Source organism: Lepidothrix coronata, unplaced genomic scaffold (assembly GCF_001604755.1).
Source record: "Lepidothrix coronata isolate B3197 unplaced genomic scaffold, Lepidothrix_coronata-1.0 Scaffold145, whole genome shotgun sequence".
In the NCBI taxonomy this organism is placed as follows: domain Eukaryota; kingdom Metazoa; phylum Chordata; class Aves; order Passeriformes; family Pipridae; genus Lepidothrix; species Lepidothrix coronata.
Genome location: NW_016690325.1, coordinates 188,243 through 214,183, shown reverse-complemented (window position 1 = coordinate 214,183; position 25,941 = coordinate 188,243). Strand labels below are relative to the sequence as shown.

At 40.7% G+C, this 25,941-nt stretch overlaps 2 protein-coding genes and 1 long non-coding RNA gene across 6 annotated transcripts in view; 1 reads left to right on the top strand and 2 right to left on the bottom strand.

Annotated features, from left to right (window-relative positions):
- Positions 1-4,181, bottom strand: part of TBC1D14 (TBC1 domain family member 14) — a 70,092-nt gene extending 65,911 nt beyond the window's left edge. For 2 of the 3 annotated variants that reach the window (XM_017828020.1, XM_017828023.1), the window contains exon 1: positions 4,093-4,181. In XM_017828020.1, coding sequence (XP_017683509.1) covers positions 4,093-4,135 — 43 coding nt within the window. In that variant the 5' untranslated portion in view covers positions 4,136-4,181. Of the gene's footprint in view, positions 1-3,819; positions 3,913-4,092 lie in introns of those variants that run through there. The other variant, XM_017828021.1, reaches the window with a different exon arrangement.
- Positions 4,182-4,701: 520 nt separating this feature from the next.
- Positions 4,702-12,941, top strand: LOC108503753. Its single transcript, XR_001876910.1, has 2 exons — positions 4,702-4,791; positions 4,980-12,941. It is a non-coding gene; the product is annotated as an uncharacterized LOC108503753 (long non-coding RNA).
- Positions 11,250-25,941, bottom strand: part of KIAA0232 (KIAA0232 ortholog) — a 67,446-nt gene continuing 52,754 nt past the window's right edge. For both annotated transcript variants that reach the window (XM_017828018.1, XM_017828019.1), the window contains 3 exons: positions 16,827-16,908; positions 14,816-14,913; positions 11,250-13,840 (listed from right to left, as the gene is read on the bottom strand). In XM_017828018.1, the coding sequence (XP_017683507.1) occupies positions 13,661-13,840; positions 14,816-14,913; positions 16,827-16,908 (360 nt within the window). In that variant the 3' untranslated portion in view covers positions 11,250-13,660. The remainder of the gene's footprint in view (positions 13,841-14,815; positions 14,914-16,826; positions 16,909-25,941) is intronic.

The following is a 25,941-nucleotide window of genomic DNA, read 5'->3' as shown; positions in this document are numbered from 1 at the left end:
TGCTTTTAAAAAACAAATACGCACATCCCCCGAAACAAAACCCAATTTGTGAAAATCGGTATCTCACAGCAGTTCTAAACCACTGGTTAATGTCACCTAAGCCCTGCCAAACATCAGGGTTTGACACACGGTCCGTTCTTGGATCTGAGCTCATCAATACACTTTGGCATTGTGATACTTACAGGCAGGAGGTGAGAGAAAACACACTTCAAACATATTTAACTAGTCCAAACCAAAACATCTTTTTCCACAAGTTTTCAGTCACGTGGGATGTTCATGAATTCAACCGTACTTCATATGCTATACTAAATCTTGAACTTCCTACCCAAATGCTATTTGCTAGCTGATATGGCACTCCAGTTCAATCCACTCCTAAGCACAGAGAAAAGTCAAGGAGAAATAAGCCTGGGTATTTCCTCTTTTAGACTTTTCCAGAACTTTGTAGCAGCCAACTATATGCTACCCATACAAATCAATCAACACATCAATTGCCTAATCCTCTGCATAAGCAGGGTTTCAAATGTATTGTTTTGACTAAAAAGCTTGTGAAGATGTACACTTTACTTAAAGAGTTGCTATAGCAACTTTTTTTTTTCCCCACATTACCATGGTTTGAAAAGTTTACATCCCCTGCAATTTAAAGTGATGTCTTGAGATAGCTAGCACACCAACCGGGTACATTATGAACTCCCTGTTCACTAAACTAAAATTGCAAGGGCCAGCAAAAAACCAAACAACCCTAAACAGCAATCCTTGAACACAGGCAAAAAACTATACTCAAGAAATCAACTGTGATAGTTGAAATGTACACATAAGATATAAAATGGAGCACAAGTTAAATTACTGTTTCATATACTTGGATCTCCTGCTTTCAGACCTCTTGCTTGGATTCACTTGTTCTTCTAATGCAAGTCTGACTGTTTTATCTTCCTTGTGCTCACCTTACCCCTTCATACACACTTTATTGCTCTTCAAATCCACAGCCCACCCAGCCCCAACATTACTCAAAGTATATGTACACACACACTATGGAACAACATAACCAAGAGTGTAGGTGCTTTATTTATAAGAATGTACACATATAAATGCACCTAAAAAACGCAGTCCAGAAAACAAAGGACAGAAATGTAATCAGTCAGGACCAGCTTTGAAGATGTTTGAGTAAACAGCACAAGCATGTTCCCATAATGAATTCCTCCCCGACTGCCTTCACTTCTGCTCAATGATTTTCCTAAGTAGCAGCCAGTCCTCAGTTTAATTGCATGGCTCTTGTCGACCAAGCTTACAAATGGTAAGCATTCAAGCAGCCTTGGCAGAGGCAGTAACTACAGCAACTCAAGAGGCCAAACAATCCTGCAAACAAGAGAGTTCAAAAAGAAGTGAAAATAAATTTTCATGCCAGGTACTGAAGGTATTTTAACTTGGATTGGTATTTTTTCAAGCAATAAATTTAACGGGAAGAGATCCTTTAAACAGGCAACCAGCAAACCAGCAGAAGTGTGCAACAGCTACAGCTTGCTGGAGCAAATTATGCAACATCAAGCTACCAAGGTTTTACACAGTTCAGCAAAACTGTGGGAAGCTTTGAAGTGTACCCATCAAGGGCTTTAAATGAAAACTTGAGATGCAATCAGCTGTCAAGAACATACATGAGAACTCCTTGATTCATTTTGCTTTAGGTTGTTGTAGGATTGTTTTTAAGGATGTAGCGAAGTGCTATTTATACTCTTTGTTTTAGCTGCCTCACTGGTAAGTGCAAAATCTGACAATTGATGTCAAATATTCTGTCACATGCTCCAATGATAAGTGATTTATGGAAAGAAGTTATTAATGTAACAATATTGTAGCATTATCATCTGAATAAACACAGCATTATTAAAATATTAGTATAGTAGACTATTGAGAAATAATAAGCAATTTTGTCTGCACAACATTCATAATCCCCATGGTTTATTTCAATATATATTAATCTAAATAAAATTGATATTTGTAAAGTCTTAACACCATGATCTTGTAAGAGTGAATATTCCACAAGCGAGAAAACAGGGGAAAGGGAGTTAGGGAAATACAGGCAAGGTCACACGTTGCGATGAGAGGGCAGGTAGAGATTATTTGCTCATTAACACTTCCAACGTAAGTGCTAAGGGGCACCTGATAAAGACAGTTTTGTAACCAGGTTTAAAATTAACATCATGACATAAGGGGCAGCTGAACTGCATAAATCCTAGCCACAGAACACCCAAATGTTTATGTGTAAGCTCGGGAAGAAAAAAATCACTGACGATTCCTAAACGAAAAGAAATTCATTAATTCCTTGAACTGCAGGTGTCAGAACTTCATGGAAACATCAACATACATTAGTCCTGCTTGCAGGCCCTCCCTCCCCCAGGTAAATTCTTCCCTCTGACAGATGGAGTTTTGATCCGTCTCAGTGCGGCTGTCCATACAGCCTTACATTCCCCAAATTCTGATCACAGCATGCAAGAAGGCATGTTCTGACAATAACCAGAAGCTTTAAAACAGATCTTGGCTCTGCATATTGCTCAATCAAACAGAGGGAACAAGTCATATTTGATTATAATTCTAAGATCTACAATAAAATGGCTTTTAACCCATGTTGATATAATATTTAAAGAAAGTTAACAGCAATGCCAATCATTAGAGTAAAACAAAACCAGAAAGATGCCAACTCAAGCCCCATTCTTCCAAGTTTGCTGTGAGCTGCAATGCAGTTTAGGCAACCAACAAGAGTGAGACAAATATCTGCAAAACAGGCTTTGTATCTTCTTGCCTCACAGGAATGGGAAGAGGAATGATTCATATATACTGCTCAGTTCTCAAAGAGTTAACATTGCCATTTTTATCACACACCTTGTCTCTTCAACAGTTATCTCTGCCAGCAAAAAAGTTTTTAAGAACGAGGAATTTCTTCAATTACATAGCTGCAACTTTTTTTCCTTCTTAAAGGGAAAATATTTTTTTGTTAAATCAAAGGTTTATATTCTCCATGCATTTAACAATAGTTTTGTTGCATGTACCAAGCAACAAAATGCTATCAAAATGCAGCTGCAGATGACCTCGGTGCACAGGGCCATCAAACCCAGTTTTGTTTATTAAATATTTCTTGGTTCACATTGTTTGTGTTCACGTTCTAATAGTCACGGCATTGCCAAGAGTGACGAACTCCTGAAGCTAGAAAAGTCTGACTTTCAACAAGGTGCGAGATAGAGCGATTAAGGCTACATATGTAAGCACTGCCGAAACTTTAAGGGCAAAAAGAAAAGAAACACACTGAGATGTTTTTTTCCTTAGGAGGTCTTTATCTAACTCTCAGCTGATGCTCTTCCGCGAAGCCTGAGCTTTACAAATCTGGCTTCTGAGCGGAGTGCTCGGAGAGCGATCGTAAGTAAACCCTTCACTGCTTTTCCACTGATTTGCTACGTCAGGCCGGCAATACAAACGAGTCACAGTGTTTTTCTAAAGCCTCCGCTCCTGAAGCAGTTTACAGGTTTTTCCTCTCCACACCATTATTACTGAAAACTCTGAGACCACATTACATTATCAGCAGCGTCAGGAGAACTTTTGCTCCTGTGAGCTGTAGTTTTGTTTGGTCTGTGGGAATTGCCTGGGAGACTTCAACTAGAAGAGAGGCAGCGAGATGAAAGTTTCTTCCTTCTCACGGGTTCAGCCTGACTCGCACTGCGAAGGTTCCCGAGCTGGCGGCCTTCGCTTACAAAACAACCCAAAGAAACTGAAACAAAAAAAAAAAAAAAAAACCACACCACCCCACGACCAAAGCCTTGAGGAAGCAGCGCTCACCTCCCTCTGCGGTCTGTAACCCACTCGGTGAAGACTCCGAAGGCTCAGCTTTCCTGCTCCTCTTAACTTTTGCTCCTCTTGGCCACGGCTGGGCAAGGCAGCCGCCCAAGTCCCAGCCCCGCCGAGCCCCTCGCAGCCGGGGCCGCCCCCGCCCGCCCCGCTCGCCCCCCGGGCTCTGCCCTCGCACCAACAGGTGCCACCGACACCCCCGGCCCCAGCCGGGCTGAGCCGCCGCCCGCGCACGCAGAGCCCCGCGAAGCCCGATCGCCTCACCGGGGTAGCGCTGCCCTCCGCCGTTCTCCTCCCGCTGGGCCATGCCCGGACCGCCCCGCAGCCGCCGCTGCGGGACTAGGAGGCGGCCGGCGGCTGCGGCGGGCGGTCCATGTCGCTGCCCTCCGGTCCCCGCGGAGCAGCGCCGGGCTCAGCGCGGCTGAGGCGGAGCAGCCGCCGCTCGCCGGGCGCCCCCTCGGCCCGGCGCGGGGCCTCCCATGGCGACAGCCCCCGCGGCGGGAGCGGCGCACACCTGGCTGCGGGACAGGTGCCGGGCTGCTCCGGGGACGCTCCAGCCCCCGCGGCTCAGGCTCCTCCCGCCCCGCCGCCGCTCCCCCTGCCCGGCACGGCGGGGGAAGCACCGCCCGCCGGGGGAGGGAACGCCTGCGCGGAGGGGGGCGGGGGGCGGCCGCTGGCCGCCATTTTGGATCGTCTCAGCACCCGCCGGGGGGGCGATGGTGTCGGGGGTGTCCGCACCGACCCGCCGCGGAGGCGGCCCGAGAGCGGAGCGGCACTGCGGCTGAGGGCGCTCCGAGGAGTTCCGCGCCCGGGCGGAGCCACTGTTACTCTGCCCGGCGGCTGCAGCCCGTCCTGTGTCACTGCCGGGGGCGGGGGGTGGCCCTGGCGATCCCCGGGGGGAGCAGCACTGCGGCCGGGCTCCGCTTGTGTTCTCGCCTGCGTTTAGGAGGGAAACAAACTTCGGTGGGTTTGCAGGTTTGGGCTGGGGAAGGTCTGGGGGCATCCAGTGCAGGTGTGTCTTTAGCTCTGTGGGACTTTGGCTTTACGCTCTGTAGAACTTTGGCTTTACGCTCTGTAATGCCAAAAGTGGAGGCTTTAGGGTGGTAATTGGCGATTTTTGCATGTGTATCTTTCTTTGCCTTCCGCCTCAGGTGCTCCCCTCGGCCGCTCGCACAGCGGGGCTGTGGTGCACAGCCTGCTCCACGCCCACACTGAAGTCACAGGGGTCAGGAGCAGTCAGCACCTGGCAGGGGCAGAGCTGTCGTGTGTTCCTTATCATCTGTGAAACTCGGGGCTGGTTTTTTCTGCACACGTCACATGTTTCGCACCTGGACTTGGTGATGTGTCTCTACAGTGGTGGTAAGATAAAGCGGGCACCTGAACCGTCACCTCATGCTTCAACTCTTCAAATGCAGAAATATCTAACCTTTTGTTAGTGTAATTAGTTTGATACCAAGCAGCGCTTCAAGTCTTCAAATGCAGAAATATCTAACCTTTTGTTAGTGTAATTAGTTTGATACCAAGCAGCTTCAAGTCTTCAAATGCAGAAATATCTAACCTTTTGTTAGTGTAATTAGTTTGATACCAAGCAGCGGGCAAACCCATGATTATTCAGGCTTTGATGTGGACAAGTTACATCTGAATGAATTGCGAGAGGCAGAGGGAAACCAAGAAGTACTTGCCACCATGGCCCTATTGAAACCAGTTCCATCCTATCAAGATTACTACACGGAAAACTTATCAATCAAAAATTATATCTCTGCAGATAGTTTCTGTTGTTTGGATCTGAGACCAGTACTTATTCTGATGTATTTCAAAGATGAGTATCAATATAAAACAATTTAGGATTGGCATTAATTACTCCATATCTTTTTTTGAAAAGCACTATCTCTGAAAGATAGCTCTCATGTTACTGTTAAAAGTAGGTAAATAGAACCAAAACAGTTTTGAGGCACTAAAAACTTGTTTATGTGCAAAAGTCTTTTGGACCATATACTGTCACTAATTTGTTTTTCAGTATTAATATTTTTCTTCTGTTTTTGAGAGTGGGAATCAATATTTCTATTGGAGCAACCAGAATAATGTATTGTCATCCTGGTATCACTGAACTTGGGTCAGAATTGTTTGGTTTCCAGGGTAAAAAAGAGAATAGAAATACACAGTCATGAATTCTGTAAGTCTGTAGAATGTCTGCATAGGAAATAATGATACTTCCAACTTCCTAATATAATTTAGGCTGAAGAAACTATTAGAAAAACCTGCTGCTGCAAAAAAAGCAGCAGCAGAGCGTACAGAAAATCACAGCCTAGTAAATATAGAAAAATACTCTTTGCACATGAGTTAGATGGGAAAGGGTAAATAGTGTTTCTGGTTGTCATGAGATATTCCAAAAGCTGAGGTGTTTTGCATTATCTGTTAGCATCAGTTCTGTTCATGCCACCTCCGAGGTAAGGTAGTTTCTGTCTGCAAATATTGTGTATTCCTCTGTATGGGTAAAAGCTGAAGGGCTGACACTGTGACTAAATACAGTGTCACACCACTAGTTCTGATGGAAGTGTGGCATGTGCTAATTATTAAAAGGAAACAGCACAGGTACTGCCAGGTACAGGAAGTATAAATGCATAACAGTGCAAAGGGGACCTTTAGCACCTTTCTTTTGCAGCTGTGCAAAATTTAAAGTCCATCCAGAAGGGCACACTGAGAAATCAAGTAAATCCTCAGAAGTGTGATAAGAAGTTAGTTATGGTGCTTAAGTGTGGTTGTCATCAGTCCTCTACCACTGATTCAGGGTTGGGTAAGCCTGCAGAACACTTAACTGTGTAAAAATTCTTGGGATGAAATCCTCACGTTTTGTTCAAGAGTGTCTTACCTGTGGCTATTGTGTAGAAATGAAGCACTACATAGAGCAGCCTCAAACTGGCTACTGATGTTCACCTACTGGGCAAAAAAAATCTACATGGTCTAATAATAGACTGGTGCTACAGAATTTAATTTTTTTTAAAACATGCAATTCCAAAGCTCTGTCATACAGACTCTCATCCATGCCAGCAGAGTTCAATATGCCAGTTTTATGGTTACTGTGCAAGAAAGCATGAAGAGTTTCTGCTCTGTTCTGTCTCAGTGATTTCTCTGGAATATACTCCATATGATAAAAGTACCCAAAATAACAGTCCTTCCTCTGTTTCGTTAGAGCTGAGGAACAGAAACACAAGTTTCCATCATATTTCTTATGCCTATAGATGTGAGAAATCATTCTCTGCTTAGGCTTTCAGTTGTTTTCAAGCTTCAGCAATTTTGCAATTGATACAACTTCAAAGTTATTTTTTTAAGAACTAGATGAGAACATCTAGATTGACTTTTCATTCATCACAAGCCAAGTATGATGCAAGCAGCTTTCAGAGCCAGCCAAACTGAGCTTCATTTGAATCTGCTGTGCAGCTCCTGTTCCATCTTGAAGACAGTAATTTTCTCTCTTAAACTAGAAGACATTTTTTCTCCAGTTAGCCAAAGATTTGCATATTGTGAAGGTACAAGAGTTGTGCCTCACTGAACAGGAGCTGACCTAAGGCTCCTGCCTCCACCTCCCATCACTGTCACTTCAGGCAGTTTTAGCTCACCCAAGCCAGAGTGCAAGTGTTGCAGTGCTGGATACTGTTACCCTCCGTGCTTTACAGAATTACTGCAGGCACGGTGAAGTACCTAATGCATGTTCTATGGTACAAGAAAAGGGATCAATGAATAAATTCAGCTTTCCACTGTCTTGTAGCAATAAAAAGGGTAATGATTCTATGAAAAATATCAGTACCTCAGAAGCAAATGGTGATGCTTTTGACAAATGAATTCTTCTCTATCAGATTCATCACAAATTAATTTTGTTCACATAAAACTAATTTTGTCTGTTTGATAGCAGTCCATTTCCTGCACTGCCACCATCTGCACAGGCATTCCTACTAGCAATGGAATGTCTGTGCACCCAGCCATTTTAATAGGTTTGGGATGAATCAGGAACAGCAGGAGAACGTGCCATTTCATTATCCCAAAACACTGCCTCGTCCTATAGGAACTTAGACCTGATAAAGGCTGAGAAAGTCAGGTCTGTAGCTACCATTACTGTTAAATGCTTCTGTTACCACTGGTTTTAAGTTTGCCTCCATAAGACAGCAAGAAAATGAAGAGCAGGAAAGGCAGGAAAAGCGTGTGAAGCTTTCCAGCATGTTTGAATTGATATTAGTGAGACATGATGCGTGACAGGATTGTTTCTATCACTGTCTACAAGCTGTTTAGGAAGGACAAAATGAGTAATAAGGTGTGAAGAAGTAAAACTATACAAACTAAAAATATTACTTCTTGTGTAATATCTCAGAATTGCAGAATCCTAAGTGCCCATAAACAATTGCTGACAAAGCCCCTGTGGTACCTCTGTTACAGATCTTCACTCATCACTAAATCACACCAGAGAGGGAAACGGGGCTGTTATTATGCACAGCTGCATAATGAAAAGTTGGAGTGCTATAGCAGATTTATTCTCTTAAGTAAGCACAATTTAAATTACATTTCCCAAAGCAAATAGATCTATTCTATAACAGAAAAGGCATTGGACTCAACATGTGGCAGTTTTCTATTGGAATTCACTAGGGAGAAAAAAAGAAGTACTGAACTAAAAATGAGTTGTTGTCTAGAACTAGTAGTGATGAATGAAACTAAGTAACATTTGTTTGGGGCAGGTAACAGATGCCATTAATGTATCTCCATGGATCTTCAGTGCTTAAAAGAATCTAATATTTTTGTATTGAATAAAATTACAGGAAAAGTGGCAGAAAAATATTTAAAAACCATGAATGACAACTGAGACTTCTTGAAGACTTTTTGTCAAATAGATAAGAGTTCCAGAATCAAACAACTGAGGGCTCAAATCCCATTACAAAGGACAATTAGAAGCCAAACAACAATGCAAAAATTACAAGTTATGTAAACAAAAATGAAAAAGGCAAAATCCTACTGAAAGGGTATTGGGAATATAAAGGATGCTAACAGTCCTTAACATTCATTATTGCATGAATATATGAACTGTGCAAAAATGAAAAATTCAATACCAATTTCTTTCCATATCAGGAAGGGATCAGGGTGGCTCATCATAGCAGGTAGGAATTAATGAGGCAAATTTTGGACAAGAGGCTTAACAAGTAAGTTGTACTTTTTTCAAACACAAGTTGGGGATCAAACTGTATGAGTTTGTGTGGGTCATTGCATCGTTCCTGACACATTTGTCTAATCTGTCCCTAAAAATCTTCAGCAGTGGAAGTGGCATCCCTTTTTAGGCAGTGCTTATGTATTTGCTTTCAGTACTGCTGCTGTACTGTACTGCTCTCTGCTTGAACATTTCTGTGGCTACAAACAAGCAAAGCACTGAAATGATTCTGAAAATATGCTCATCTATACTTTTTAACAGGCTTGATTGCCTACAATGGTTTTAGAAGAAATTCAAGAACTTGAGAGTGCTCAATTCTGTGAGGCAAGGAGAGTTGCTACTTCCTGCTGTGTCTGTTTCCTTGTAGTGAGTAAAAGGTCTATGTGGAAATGATGGGCAGATAACCCTTCATTAACAACTCCTGAAGTCTTCGGGACAAGCAGTTGTAGCAACACTGAATGCCGGTTACTGCTGTTAATAGAAGGAACCCTGCCTTGTACTGAGAGGGAGGTAGAGACTTCCTACTGCTTTTGCACTCTTGGATTAGCTGGGTCCTATGGCTGCAGATACACAGCAGTACCAGACACGGTCATTCCAGCAGCACCTGCCCTGCGGGAAGGCTGCCAGGCAGGAGGAGGCAGCACCCGAGGCAGCCTCTCAGCACAGTCTCTGTCCTCGGTGTGTTTATAGTGAAGCTGTTACGGATGAAGGAGGGCAGGGAGGCCAGTGTTTTGTGTCACCCAGTGGCTTTTTCCCATCAGTGTGCTGACCCACTGTCAGCTGTTTTCCCCTTTCATCCCATTATCTTCCCCTTGGAGCATAGAGGCACCTCATAAAATTTATAAGCACTTGCACATAATAACACATTTTAGGAGAACCCTGAACAACAGAACAGGAGGCTTACTGTAGGAAGCTAAAATATGTCAGTAAAGTCTCATTTGTCCCAAGCTTCTGGAGTCTTGTTGCTACTAGTTCCATGGATCATAAAAGAAAATTATGTGAGATGCTGTACATGAAAGCTAATGACTAATTAATTGGGGATAATACTTAACTATGCTGGTCTTGGCAGGGAAATAATGAGCTACTGTCAAGGAATCCTGGCTTTCCAGAAGGTGCACTCCCTTCCCATGTATTTTCACATCGGACAGCACCCCTGTGAAGTCCCAGTGTGACGTGCATTTACAGCTGCCCCACTGCTGACAGGTGCACTTGCTCCCTAGGACTATGCAGTGGGGTTTGCACGGCAGAAGCATTGTTTACATTGGAAACTAATTCTTTAAGATATATGGAGTTCATTCAGATACAGCAATTGAAAAGCTTGGCTGATTCTTTTATCAAGCATGTTCTATAAGCACAATGAAAATATATTCCTTCTGCTGTATTTAAGAAATAATTGAAAATAATTTATGCCTTTAAAAGTTTCAACTATCAAGTTTGAAGCATGCTAGATACTAATGAACAAAAGTATTCACCCAAGGGCCTTACAGAGCAAGTCTTTTCCATTATTTCCAATTGTGTATTTGTGGTGTTTTCACTGCACTTCCAATTCAGCAGAATCTGAATCATTCTGCACAGAATCCCAGGTCCCTTTGGCTGCAGACCTACAGCACCAGAGTGCACCCAGCTCCACCAAGTGAAATGTGAGCTGTTGGGAGTTTTTTTCCTTTCTATGAAAAGAGGTGCATCTGTGGAATGAGGAGAGTGCACTTTCGTGGAATTTACTGACCATTTAATGGCTGAACGCAAGTTGAAAGCAGAAATAAAAGTCTGCTGGTTTAGATCCCCTGCTATATACAAGTTCTTAAACTGTTATGTGTGAAAGGGTCTGGGTTTGTGTGGGTTTAATTTCTTTCTTAAAGAGATTTTGTGTTTTCTAAATGTGAAGTTGTCCTTACAAATTTTTGGAATGAGATTATGATATTTTATGCACAAATAAGGTGGGGACTAAGCTTATTTTGTCTTTTTTTGTTTTGTTTTGGTTTTTTTAAGAACAGATGCAGTGTATTTAATTTTCCTACCTTGTATTGAAAAAGAATAAAAAATAGTTTTAAAAATTACAGCAATGAAAAGGACTCCTGAACTTGGTATCTCATGCTATTTCTCCAGAATGTTTGATGCTTAACTGCCATGTTGTATTTAAGCTATACAATTAGCCAAAGAAAATAAAGACACACACACACCATCCAATTGTCCTTTTATATTTTTATTCGGTGTTAAGTAACTCCACAAGAAAACAAAATCAGTTACTCTGGTGTACGTGAAATCAGAACAATACAACCACTTGAAGCAAAAAGTAGAAACAAATTTCAGCCCAGGAATGGAAAACTGATACTTCAGTGCTATGGATATGCAATGAGCTTCATCCCACAGTGCGGTTCAGCGTACGCCAACCTTTAATGCTTTTGTTGTTGTTGTTGTTGTTGTGTGTTTCTATCCATATAGAAAAACTAAAAACCACACTTCAACTCTCACTGAAAGCCTTAGAGCTTTAGCCATTAAACTATGAAAACAAGTAAAGACAATTTGTTATTGCCCAAGCTCAGTATAGGATTTTATTTTCCCCAAAGGTGCTGGAATCATTACACACCACAATGTAACTACGAGCAACACCTTTGATATTTTGAGCCCTTTCTTACCAAAGAAGCAGCTCAAGCCAGTATTAACTGAGCTGAAGTTTGTGTTTGAAATATGTCCATTTGGTCATTTCCTGTTCTCAAATGAAGTTCTATTCCATTCTTCACTGTAGTGATTTGAAGAATTTGTGTGTAAAGTTCTTTTTTTACTTTCATGTTACAGTTAACTAGTTCTCAGTGCAGGTGCTAAACAACCTCTCAAGGAAGCTCCAGAAGAAAGTAAAATATATAAAAATCTATTCAAAGTCTGCAAATAAATTAAGAAAAGAAACTGTAAAGTGTCAAAAGATTTGTTGTATGAATACAAACCCTAAAACATAGTCTAAGAGGAGGACCAAAAGAAAGTCCCCGGGTAAGGGCAACCAAGCCAATTTTAGTAAGGATCTCACCAAAAGCGTTGCACAAAGACTGGCATGGTTCCCCAACCACGTATTTAAATTCTTACACTGTCAACTGAATAAAGGCAACAAAACCCAGTTACTCAGAAAGCATTTCTAGCGCAGAACATATTTCAAAGGCAGTTCAGCTCACATTTCAAACAGCTACGTTTCTTGTGAGGTTTATTGCCTGTCAAAATTAATGGTGAAGCTTTTCAAGTCAGTGTTGGACTCTCTGCACTTCCTGGTGTTCTAGACATGCTGCAATCGTGTAGACTAGTTAGTTGTTGTAATTTTTTAAACTAGGAGTTGGTAAAAACTTAGAATGTTTAGTTTTGCAAATATTGCTCCTCCTGGCTTATACATTTTGCATAATGTGTTAAAAGCACAAGGAGTTGATAGTCTTGTACAGATGCAACTTGACAATGTATTGACTTTCTAAGTTAACAAAATAAAATTTAAAAGCAAGTCACATAAAGCAACAATCACTACTGCAATCACACATGTATGTTGTAAGTCATCACCTTCCCTACCCCCACCCACCACACACAGAACTTGCCCCACACATTCTCTCAGGAACACAAAATGAACTACGAGATTTACTAAATTACAGCCACAACAGCAGCTAACTGCAGCAGCCACAGGATTTCTTTCAAGTGAAGCACTGACCCTTTGCATTTAGAACATTGAACACTCTGAGCATTTTAGAGAGTTTCAGTCATTCAGGCTCAAGTTCAGTTACAGGATGCTTTTGCAGGTTACATGAATGCCTTCATCTGCAACAAGACAACATTCTCATTACTCGTTAACAAAATTCACAACAATCCACACATCACCCCAGTGGTTTATTATTTTTGGTGTTACTTTTTAAACTTCTGCCCCACATTGGCAAGTTGCTAAAAAGGACAAAAAAAAGAAAAAAAGGAAAAAAAACCCCACATTGCCTCCAAACCTACAAAAAATCCTTGGCTTCTCCAGTTAGCAAAAATACAAACCATGGTATCCTCAGTGTTGGTTTGCGGGAGGGGGGGAATCATAGGATAGAAAACACAGTTTCTGTAAGTCTCTAAAGCACAACCCTGTTGTTCCTACTTCAAAGTTATGAGATTTACTGAATGAAGACTGGACAAGTCATTCATGCTTTTCTCCTGCATTCAGAAAGGCACTGATAGATTACAGTGTTAAGTATTTATCTCCCAGTTCTTAGAGAACAAAGCCTAATGTGCAGAAAGCTGAAGTCTCTGAATAGCAGAAGTAGTTGTAGACACTGCGATGCTAAGAAGATAGTAATAGTGGTAGGGCTACAGTTACGAATGAAAATAACTGCAATTAAGATGCAAAAAAGCAGTGGTACTACTAAGACAAGCACATGCACATCCATTCTTGATTTGACAACACAATCTAGTCTAGTTCAAATAGCCAAGAATTTAACAGTATTTTTTGGGGAAAAAAAATCTTCAACAGGACAGCTGTGTCCTCATCTATAAAATAAGCAAGAAGAGAAAGATAAATACACATCTGAATCCATTAACTGAAGAGGAAACTCAAGTTGTTGTTTTAGAGCTACAGACCCTCAAGAAGGATAGTTTTCCATCTCATGTTACTTTTCAACCATCTTTTCTACTCTGCAGTTTTTACAGTTGAGTTCGAGAAAAAAGCTCCTCCTCACACGGATCAGCCCATTCACTTCCACCTTCTGAAGCTGTGTCTTCAGAGCTGGAGCTATCACTGGAGTAGATCTTCTTCCTGAAGCCATTTGGTTTTGCCTCAGCATTTATATCATCTGCACATCTTGCTTCATAAACAGAAGAAACCTAAGGATTTAAACTGACAGTGTTGATGGGGAACAAAAAAGAACACGCTTGCTTTTCTCTGGGCGGGGAGGTTACATGGTTTTGTAGTTGTCCAAGAGAGATGCCAAGATTACAGGGCAAGTCCTTCTCTTTCCTAAATTAATCCACTATGCAGAAAGGACTGCAGAACAGCAGGATAAAAAGGTGGGGCTTTTATTATTTTTTCCTATTCCTTAATTTTAGGATTTGCACAAAAAAAGCAAGAGAATCAAAAGCAAACTCAGTTAGGATGTATCTTTATCACAGTTTATGTTAGAAAAATTACTGTAAAAGGTATCTCCCAAACTTGGTAGTAAGTATTAAATAGCAAGAAAACACAGCACAGATCTGACTAAACTTCAAGCAAATGTATTTTCAATATATGTTCAGCTGAATCAGTAAAGCCACAGCAAGCATGTCATAGTGTAAATGTAGTGCTATCATCACTATGAAGTTTAAAGGTGTATCAGTAAATACATGTGAACATGACATTTTTTCCCTACAGAAAAAAAAATTGGGTTTTTTTGCTTGTAATGAGGACAGAATTCAGCAAAAATTATCTTTATGCCTTCAGTTACTGGTCCTTTCTGCCCTCACAATGCATATCAGCCCACTCTACGCTTGCTTAGTTGAGGAAAAGAAGACTCACGTTTAACACTCATGACAAGCAAATGCCAAGCATTCCCAAAGGAAACTGGCTTTGCTTATCTACTAGAAGTACAACTATTCGTACAAAGGGTTGTACTCCCCAAAGTACAACACCTTGAGGAATTTTCAGAAGAATGCCCAAGATGCAGAGGAGATTAAAAAACAAAGTAAGGAAAGAAAAGCTTTTGAAGGTTTTGCAGGAATTTCATTTGAGGTCAGATTGAGAACTGTGACGAAAGAAAAGATGCAGTAGCCCGCCCTTATAAAATAAGCAAAAAACTTCCTCCCCCAAACCAATGACAAACTTACCATATTAAAATCTAAAAGATGTTCATCATCATTGGATATTTCCTTTACATCTGCAAGTTCTCCTACACCATTCTCTCCCTTGGCATTTGTATAGCACTCTTACATTGTGTTTGTGGGGGTGTTTCAGAGGAAAAGGAAGAAAAAACAGAATTGAGGAACACTGTTATTTACATTCAGCCAAAATGAAAGCATCCAGAGACGTATTCTTGAAATTCATACTCTAGCCCTCTGTGCTTGTGGGGGATTTTATGGTCTGACACCCTTTCAGAGATAAGCATAATACCTTATGGAAGCTTCATCAAATCCTACCTGGATAACGAAATAATAAAAGAGGAAGCTACCTAGTTAATGAAAACATCTAAAATACTAAAGTATAAAGCAAGAATTACTTTCTTATCATAAATGCTTCAGTGCATTTTTCAATTCTGATGTTGCACGGTGTTCCAGATCATTCCTATTTCTATCCCCATACAGTACAGTCTGCGACTGCAGCCTGATCCTCACTGAAGCTCAAAAAAACCCCCTGTTGATGTGAATGGCTGTGGTTTCTACTTACCAGAGTAAACTTCTATATAGAATATCAACACATCATATAGATATACATGGATCACATGCATCAATACCCATTTCTAAAAAATACCCATACGGAAAAACTGGATACAGTTTGCGAAAGAATAACATCAGCTCTGAGGATAAAGTTCCTTGTTTAAAAAGTCTCGTTTAAAAGCCGAGTCTGGAAGAGCGAACCCCGGGACTGTCGTACCTCACGGACACTCTGCCCCGCCCCAGCAGGTTCTGCCCGCGGCCGCGCTCCCCCCGCAGTTACGGCCCTTCACCGCCAGGGGTCAGCACGAGCCGCTCCCGGCGCCGGGAGCCGCGGGTGTCACCGGGAACAAGCCACGGCTCTGCCGCAGGACACCGAACACCCCCGCTTCGTAAAGACGGGGCTATTTCGAACAGGGGAGGTTCTGTGACCAGTCCTGCACCCATCAATCTCTTGTCTTTCGTTGTGCACATTTCTAGAGTTGGGAGCAAAGTAAGTTAAGATGTTCTTGAAAGTAACCCAAACTGTCCTGAACACCCAAGTAAGGGCGTTTTGGCACCGAGAATACGGTTTAGTTGCACTCCTAAAGTAGTTCAGTATCAACCACTGGCTAATCTACTACCAGATTATTAAGGAACCAGGTCTCAGATCAAAACTTTCTTGCCCTGAACCTCTACCAACAGAAAGCACCAGAGAGCCTATCAATTCAGGATACAAAATGTTCTGGTTTAGCTTCTTGCCGTCTCCCAGAAAAGGTGAACTGGTATGCAGGCAAAAAAACCCGCCTGGATTCTTGCCTGTCCACTGAAAACCTGGGCTGAGTCAGCTGTCAGATACTCCAGATTCCTGGGGGTTCTGGAAGCACACCTGCTTCTGCTCACGAGCAGCCTGCCTACCAGGAGTGGACTTGCTCTCTGTGTGGCACAGAAAAATTCCCTGCCTGTCAGTGTGAATGAAGGGAGTGGCCAAGTGGCAAATCCCTCTCCTTCCCAGTCTGAGAGAGATTCCACACATTCACTGAACAACTGGCATGTTATTTATGCAAACCCATAAAAGGTAATCATCATGTTTTCACATTCTTATAAAATTACCTACCAAGTAAGGATTTTCTCAGGATGAAACATTAAGAAACGTAATAAAATATTTTCAGAGTTAGAGATTCATTTTCTGTTTACTTAATTGCAGGCTCTGGAATTAAGTAAACTTGCATAAATATTAAGACTACTTTAAAACCACTTCCTTTTGAAACCAATTTAGAATCATGCTAGAGATCTACTACAAGTACAATTGAAGCATCCCAGTTCTCTCTCTGATAAGAGAACTGATTGTGGAAGCTTACTGGTGTGGGTTTTTTATATCTAGACATTAGTTCCAATTCATCTGCAGCAATTCCAGTCCATAACAAGGAGTATTTTGCTCTAACACAGGTGCAACAGCAAGTTAGTTCTAAGAGGCAGAGGTGCTTACCTTCACACTGTGATGCAGGAAAAAGGGGAGAATAGAGCGCCTTTTCCCACCAGCATTGCTTTTCCTGGCTGCCACTCATTCTCTGCAGATTAGTATTCAATATAGGAAAGTGTTTAGACAATAATCACACTTCATTATGCCATAAATAATATACTTACATGTAAAGGAGGAAACCCTGATATTACAACTAATTTGCTAGATCTTATAGGTCAACACTGCTCAATTTCTAATCCTAATGGGAAATGACTGTCCAACTACAGCGGAACATCCATTCTCTGAACTCTTACAGCCAATATGAACCATGCTGGGGCTCAGACTTTGCCTGATACAGAGTTGTACAAATCCAGAACAAAAAAAATTAATTCCATCCCTACATTTTACAATCTACAGAGAGATGGAGGCATAGTGAAACGTTAGTCAACATGGTGAATAGTTAGTGTAAAACGAAACAGAAAAGAAAGAAAAAAGGGCGGCAAAATTTCTAATGTTAAAAGTCTGGAAGGGTGAATCAGCAGTACCAATACCCAATGGGAAAACAGAAAATTAAACTAGAGAATTATGTGCCAACATGAGGAAAAAAGTGGTTATAAGGATGTTCAATAATTTGTCTTTATGCTAGAAATAATCAATTCACTAAGATTGCCAAAATACTTCCTCTCTCCTCTATATTTTAATGCTAATTGAAGTTTAACAGAGCCCTTTCCTTATGACATTAATGGACACGGCTAAAATACCAAGGGTTTCTCACAACAGACATGTCCCCAGTTTTATGGTTGCACTGAGGTAACCCCGTTAAACTTCAAAAGATGATGCCATCTTGTAACATCCTCTATAGATATTAGACAGAATGATTAAAAAACCAAACTACAGTGCAATTACCTACAACAAACATTAACAAATGAGCTTCAACACTGACTTTCTATCCAGCTTCCTCCTCTGTAAGCCTGAGAACATTTAAGCACGGAAAATTAATGAACCTCCTTTTGTTCCTCCTTACACTACTGTAGACTAAACACCTATAGAACTTACACACACTTATTCCTTAATAAAGAGAAGTTCCTCTCACACCAAAGGAGCAACTCAAGAGTGCTGTATCCACACACATGTGCCAGATTCAACTTATTTTTTCTCATGAAATTGTGCTGGTTTCCTCTCATAAGACCGAGGAACAGTCCTTTTGGGACCACTCTCCAAAAATTCAAACTCCAATTCTAGAAAAGGGAGTTCTTAGAAAATTAAACCACAGGTTGGTGTCTTTTTCAACATTACCCAAAAAAAAAAAAAAAAGGAGAGGGAAAAAAAAGAAAGCTCAAGGGTATTTGAAGCAAGGCTTAATAAGAAATATGTGCATTTACAAATAAATTCAATCATGGAAGCCTCACTCTGTGCTGACTGTAGATAGAGGTGTCTAAACTCCATGGGCACAATGCTTTATTAACTTCAAAGCCTCTTCCATCGCTGCTGTCACACCTGCACAGGGGATAAGCTGGATGAACCACAGCAGGTTACAAGCAAAGCCAGCTGGAGTCTGGCAGGGGACAATGAGCTGCAGTGGACTCCCTTCCTGGGCTAAGGCACCTTTGGAACCCATGCATGTGCTGCAGGATGGCTCGGGGAGTGAGCTGACACTTCTGTGCTTCCCTCAGAGCCTCAGTGCCCGGAGAGCAGGAGGAGGTCAGACAGGTCCCAGCTTGGAGCAGAGGCAGCCTGGCAGGACTTCACTCTGAGCTCAGACCCAGCCCTCTGCCCTCACATGGGCCCTCATGCTAGGTGTTATTTCTAAACCAGCATTAAGGTCAGGTGTGTGAAGCAAAAGGACAGATGTGTAAAGACCCGCTCCATACTAAAGCCATTTGGGGGTTTAGTTTGGGAGTGGATGAAGGGCAGGAGCTGATGTCCATTTTATGCGTTTACTGAAGAAAACAATTTTTTTCCTATGGATGTTTAAATGTTTACTATAACTGCCCAGTCTGTCATCATAACAATTTTTGTGAATTGAAGAAATACTCCCAATCAGTAAATACAAAACACCAACTCTAGAATAGTACCATGAGTCTACCCTCCTTTGTTGGCAATCTTTCCCTTTTGAAACAGCTTTTTCAATTTTATATCTCCTCCTCCTCTCTCACACACATACTCACATACACTTCCAGTGTTTTATGAAAAGTTTTATTGAATTGGTCAGATAACCATCTAAATAGCTATTATTCACAATGGTTCTGGTATTAGAAATTGCAACTAGAAGTCTCTCCTCTCTGAAACTATTCGTATTTATTTTACTTTATTCTCAAGCAGAACTCAAAAGACAGCAAGGCAAACCAACTGCAATGCTGTTCCACTCCAGTCTTGCTGCAGGTGAGAGAGAACACTGATAGGTTTCCCTTCTTGTTTTACAGGTAGGCATAGGGTAACTGAGGCTTCTCCTAGAGACTCCGGTTGAGGCAATGTAAAATCACTTCAGGACCTCAGCATTCACAAGCACAAACACTACTGTAACGTTACAGCAATGCAAGATTCTCCTGCCCCAAGTCTTGGCTGATTTAAACCACTATCTGTGAGCTTTCTGTAGATTTGAGTCTGAACTGTGCAGTTACATGCAGAAACTAAAACTCCCTTTCCCACCCCAAAAGCTAAGCTAACCTAAAAGCAGAAAAAACAAATTTAATGTTTGCTATTGTCTAAAGTTTGAAAGGGTAAAATAGTTTCAAAACTTTAAATAGTAAATACTAAATAGTATGTCTTTCATTGGCCTCTACTGCACATTTGTTCCTCGTAACATCACTCTACGTCTGCTTTCTCAAATAAGCCTTCCCAAGAACTTCATACAACAGCAGGGCTGTCCACTTAAGTCTTTCATCCAAAACTTCACGTGAAACCTCTGGTATACAAAAGAACAATTATTCCTTGCAAACATCAGTAGAAATATTTTCTAAAGGAACGAAAGCAAATATTATGTTTTTTTCAACTAAAAAAGGAAATTTTAGTGCAGCTAATGCAAAGGAGGGAGTTTGTGAGCTTAAGTGGGTAATGACCATTTTAAAAAGTGTATTGGATCTCCAGCATAACGATGGAAAAGCAATTCACTACCTTAAGGATACATCTGAATAAAATGGAAAACCAATGGAGAAGTGAAAGATGTTTCCTGCACTGTGAATGCCATTTCCTACAGCTGATGACATTTTTCCTCACTTTGTCCATTCACACACACAGTTGAAATAAGGGAGCCCAGGAAAATTCCTGTTCTACACACTTTTATTGTACTGCTGCTTTCTTGGCAAGACTGCTATGGACAGCATCATGAGACTGATTAACTGATGAAGCAGCATTGCAAGAATGCAGGAGGATATCATAGCATATTGATCTGGGCACAAGGACAAGCACTTTGGTGAACACACCTCAGCCTGGGAGCTGGGCTGGCCAGAACATCCAGTTAGGTGCATTTTTCTCTTTTGCTCATTTTGTTTGTGTAAAGTGTTCCATGCTCACTACAGCCAGGGATGTATCCAACACCATTGTGTTTAACTGGGAACAGCAGGCAGCCTGATAAACAGCACATTTCAGTGGAACTGTGTGTTTGCTGGCAGAGCTGAAATGTAACTGAAGTTTCTGTATGACAGGACACTAAGACAACTCTTAGGAATATCTTTGACAAGGGCATTTGGGCAGGTGAGGAAACTGTGACGACTAAAGTTGGGAAAGACCAGATCTAGGAGTATGAAAGCAGTTACTCACAGGAAAAGTCCCAGCCACAAGGTAAAATAATAAAGCTGGTATTGCCCTGTATGAGGTTGGGTTACCTGAATGCTAAATGCACAGATGGAAAAGCTACAGAAAAAAGGTAGGAGAAATTTGGAGGGGGGCAGGAGGTTGAGGTTTTTCCCCTCTCTCCTTATGATTACAGATGTATTTGATAAAAAAGAAGAACACCCCTTATTTTATTTATATTTTGTCATATATATATATTTTAAAATATTTTTCCTCAGATAAGAGCTTGATTGCTCATACTTTATTAGGAATTTACTTTATTATTTTTTCTTGGCAGAAAATAATAGTTTTATTTTGCAACATCACAAATTTCTAAGGGAGCATTTATGAATATGCAATATGGTTTTTTCTCCACCAAGAACCGGTACAGCTTGTGCTTAACAATTTAAATCTTATTTCATCAACAATCTGCATAGGGAGAAATATTAGTATTTTTTTAACTATTCCTTAACTAACAATTTTGTAAGAGGCAGGAATATTTTTTTTTATTTCCTTGATTCCATCAGAAGTTTTCCCCTACAGTTACAGACAAACGTCCAGAGCAAGTTCATACAGCAGCTTAGTCATTTGCCAGTCAGAAAGTTACACTGGTCAGAACTTTGTTCTTCAAGCAAAATTTATGCAAAGCATCTTCTCAGAGCTGGGATCTAGAGCTGTAAAGACCATCTGCTGAAGGTCTTGAAAAAAGGGCACTTTCATTATTTCACAGAAAAGTTTAATTAAATTTTACATCTACCCATGTAAATAGCTGTTATTTTTGATCTAAATTGGTATCCCTTTCAGGATAGGCTATTTGTGCTTTAGATACTAATTTGGAAACACCATCACAGAGTATTTGTACTCCTTCAGGATGCATGCTGACAAGAGTCATGGCCATGACAAGAGGTTTGCAGAATGTGAACACAATAAGCGCTAAAGCCTCAGTATGGTCTGAATGAATATTATCAGAAGTGTTACAATTGACAGTTTCATAACCAAGCACGGAGAAAGTCATATTAATCTGGAAGTACAGATTTCTTGTTGCTCTGCAACCCCTTACTATCAGGAAGAACACAAGAAACACATGAGTAATTCAGAAGTCAAAGCAGCAATGAACCCATTGAATCCCATTCCAAAAGATCAGATGCTAATTTTAGTTCAGCCACTCAGTGAAGATACACTTGGCTCAAGTAGCTGATCACAAATAAAGAAGGGGACCTGAGTCTGGATTTTATGTTCTTAAAACCTATTTGGCAGTAACCTAATTGCTGAATTTCACTGAAAATACACGAGCAAGGGACCCTATGAGATAATCTAGTTTCTGTTCCTGCAGAAAGCTGGAGTCAACTACAGTGCACTATTTCTCTACTCAATCTCTTCAAGGCAGAATTTCCACTGCTTCCCTAAAAATAATTGACCCTTACAGTAATGCTTGTTGTCTGGTTAGAATTCTTATTCTTCAGTTTCCCTTACTGTGACTTAAGGTCATGACATCCACTTCTTCTGTGTTTACCAGAGCCTACAAAGCAACACAACTTCTTCCTTATCTCCTCTAACTATGAACGTGGCTTCTGCAAAACTGCTGCCTCTGCTTCAAGTCTCTTACTTGAGATAAAACACCCCCAGTTCCTTCACTCTGTTTTCATAAATGGTGATCTTTGTGTTGCTCTCCTCAAGATATCTGTCTTGATAGACAGAACCAGAGCTCAGCCCAGTACTCCAGCAGAGCAATTCCATCCCCTCTTACAGAAGGGCATTCCTGTTTCTGTATCTCAGTGTTGCTTTTGCAGTGTGTCATTTCTGATTTACACTCGGTTATGATCTACTTAGAGATGCTTTTCTATTTCATATCATTTCCTCCCCTGTCACTTCTCACACTGTGTTTGTAAAGAGGATTATTATTTTCTTTAAGATTTTAGTTGTCCCTGCAGGATTGCCATTTTATGTTTTAGGCCACTGCTCCTATTTAACAACCTTTGGATTCTAATCCTGTCTTCCACTGCAGACTTTCCCAGTTTGTTATCATCAGGGATTTTCATAAACATGCCCCACACCAGAAAAAATTATCAACTTTCTTGTCCTCCAGTAAACCACTGACTGTTATTTTGAGAGCACAATCTTTTCGCTAAACCAGTACTTTAAAACTTTTTCAGTTTCTCATGCATTTGGGCCATTTACAGCTTAAAATATTTCTTTAGGGAATTTAAAAGAGTCCTTGGTAACACCCTAAGTTCCATTTTCCTCCTTTAAAAAATATATTTGCTTTTTATATATTTTCTATCATCCATGTGTTCTCAAACAAGTAAACTACTAGACTTTTCTCAAATTACTTGCTGCTCCTCATGATATTCAGCTGAATATTGCTATGACTAGCTGAAACAGGTGTAGTTTATCTGTACTACTCCTTTACTTAATTTCTTTTCAGTAACAATGACAACAAATGCACTAATCAATACCTTGGACATTACCTTTTCACAGCTTCCCAAGCCTGTTAGTTCTGTCTCTCAAATATCTTTCAGTCAGTTTTCTGTTTCTGATTCACTTCTGGGACTTTAAAGTGTACCATATCTTTATTTTATTGGCTTACTTTAAACCTTGGGGTTTTTTCTCATGATTTTGATACTGTTGTTGTGAACTCTCTTTTTTAGGTCCTCTCATACAGACTAGTACCACCCTTCAATACCCCAGCAAATTAATGTTTTCTTAATTAGAATGTTAGAGCTTAAGAGTATTTGTAGGTGTTTTCATCATCTGCCACGATCAGCACTTACCAAGAACTATCTGGACTGGTCCTTTCTTAGATAGCCCCAAATTACTCTCCCTTACAATGAAGTCCTTGGCTTCGTAAGTGGATGACTCTACATGCTCTTTTTCCACTTGATTCCCCTGATTCTAAGGCACACAGCAGACCCCTCTGAATTTTGTGTCCCTCTTACCGCTACCTGGATTTATGGCAGCTTATCTGCTACACTGCTGACCTCAGAACCACCATAAGACACCCCTCCTTCCCTTCCTCTCTTCACAGCCCGTCCTAGAGGGGGGTTGCACACTTACATTACTCCAGTGAACACAGTTCCTCACCAAATCTCATGGCCAATTCAGTCATGAGATCCACAAACACTTAAACTGCTTTTGCAAGTAGAATTCCCTCATCCCCAAAACCACTGTCTTGGGCACGTTCAGACCTGAACAGTGTGGTACCGATCCCAACCAAACCCACAGGTCCTTTTATCTAACTCAAGGACTCATCAGCATGGGCATTCTTAGAGGACACCTACTAGACTGGGGCCCATATAACATCTGTTGACAAGAGATTCAGTGTTGGTATATTCATGGTATATATTCAGAGACCATTAACTTACCCACGATTCCACGGCTAAATGGTCAGAGCATTTACTGGGAAAAAAAGGACTGTACTTTCGGAGGGTCAAGGGGGTGTGTTTGTGAGGTTTTACGTAGTTTTTTGGGTGGCATGAGCTTGTGGGTTTTTGCAGGGGTAGCTTGGTTTGGATTTTTTTGTGTGTTTTGTTGTTTGGTTGGGTTTGATTTTTTTTTAATCTTGAGGCTAGGTATATAATTATCATTCATGTTTGGAGAACTTCTGCAGGAGCTATTAGCAAGTTCCTGCTGCAAAATACACTGTGATTCTAAAAGAAGTGTTCTAATACAGAAGGTAAGAGGGAGGAAACTGAACCAGATTTCCCCACAGTCTTATAAATAGGAGGTATTCAGAGACGTGTGTTTGCACAGCACATATATAACTCAAGTTTAACTGATGCAAAACAGAATGTGTTACTATTACACTGTGGTCTATATTAGTATCTTCACAATCATTATTTATGCAAAAATATTGCAGGTACCTCAGAACATAACTTGAACTTCATGTTAAATGACAGTGAGTTAAATGATAACTTTAATTTCTGTCATTAAGTCAAGCAGAGAAACACAGAAGTTTCATTTTAAAAAAATCTTTACAAATATTGATCTATACTAATTGGTCAATACCACAGCTTCTGCTCAAGTTTTCTTTCCCATGCATGTATGTGTGGGGTGTCCACAAAAAATGTTTCTCCTAGACTGTCCTAATTCTAGGCATTTCCTATTGATTTTGTTTAATGCTCATGAAAATAAATAATACCACTCTTAAAAAGAAAAAAAGTTCACACACATCTTTTATAGACATTTAAGTAAAACAAGAAATTTAGATAAATGTTCTTGAGCCAAGAAGTCAATTATTTTCAGACTCAAACTACTGGTGCTTAGGAAAGCCCAGAGTGTGCACACACCTCTCGAGACATGGTAGATGCAGCCAGGTAAGTTAATCCAGGCTGTCTCATTTTAGGATGCAATCAGGTTCCTCAAGGCTCCCAGGAAGAGCTTAATTGCAAACCAAACTGGAGTCTAGACTGCTGAGAGGGTTGTTGGCCCTTTGTACTTCTCAGTGGTTTATCAATTTGTAGCTATGAAAATGCCTACAAAATCATGAGACCTGAGCAAGGGAAGCAGTTTTCCTCTTGCACTGAGGAACTTAAAGAAAATAAAATACCAGAGCTTTTTGAGCACTATTCACTACCAAAGACTCAGAGCTACCATAAACTATCAAACCACTGTTAACTTATACCAGCCACTTACTACTTTCTAGAATGGATAAGTGGTTGAAGGGAAGATGAGAATAAACATTCTCATGGAGCACTGCACATCCAGAAAGGAGATCTGGAAAGGGCTGAAAGGAAGTGTAGGCTCTTGCTGTCACAAGTAACTGTGTTACACCATTTGTTCACTCATTAGGCCCTAATGCATGATGAAATCAAATTGCACTTACTCCTGGTAGAAGGAGAATCTGTTCTGACTTACAGTCTAAGTCTATTAATTTTTTCAGTGACTCTTTCTGCAAGGCCTGGCACAAACACAGAAACTTCCTGGACTCAGTAGAGACTTCTGAAGACACTTCATCTCTGTCAGCTTAACAGAGCAGCAGGAACCAAGATGTCTAGAAAAGGTCTGGAAAGTTACAGATTTGATTCCCTTGTGCAAGCAGCTGACACCAACTTATTGACACAAGGAAGAGAAGCAATTAACTTAAAGGAGGATGAGAGCAGAAACAAATAGGAAAGAAGGAAAATAAGGAAGTCTGATTTCATTCAACAAAAAGGTGAACTTTAGTTTTAACAAGAAGAAGGTTAGCTTTCCATATATGAGTTAGTGTTTCAAACTTATAACTGAGGAGTGTACCATTGCACAACATAAGCTGGGTGCAACTCTTCAGCTGAAAATGAAAAAAAATTCCCTCCTAATGTAAATAAGATAACTGCTGAATGTGTGAAGAGGAGGCTGAAGAGGAAAAGAAAATGTAAGATGTAAGGAAAAGAAA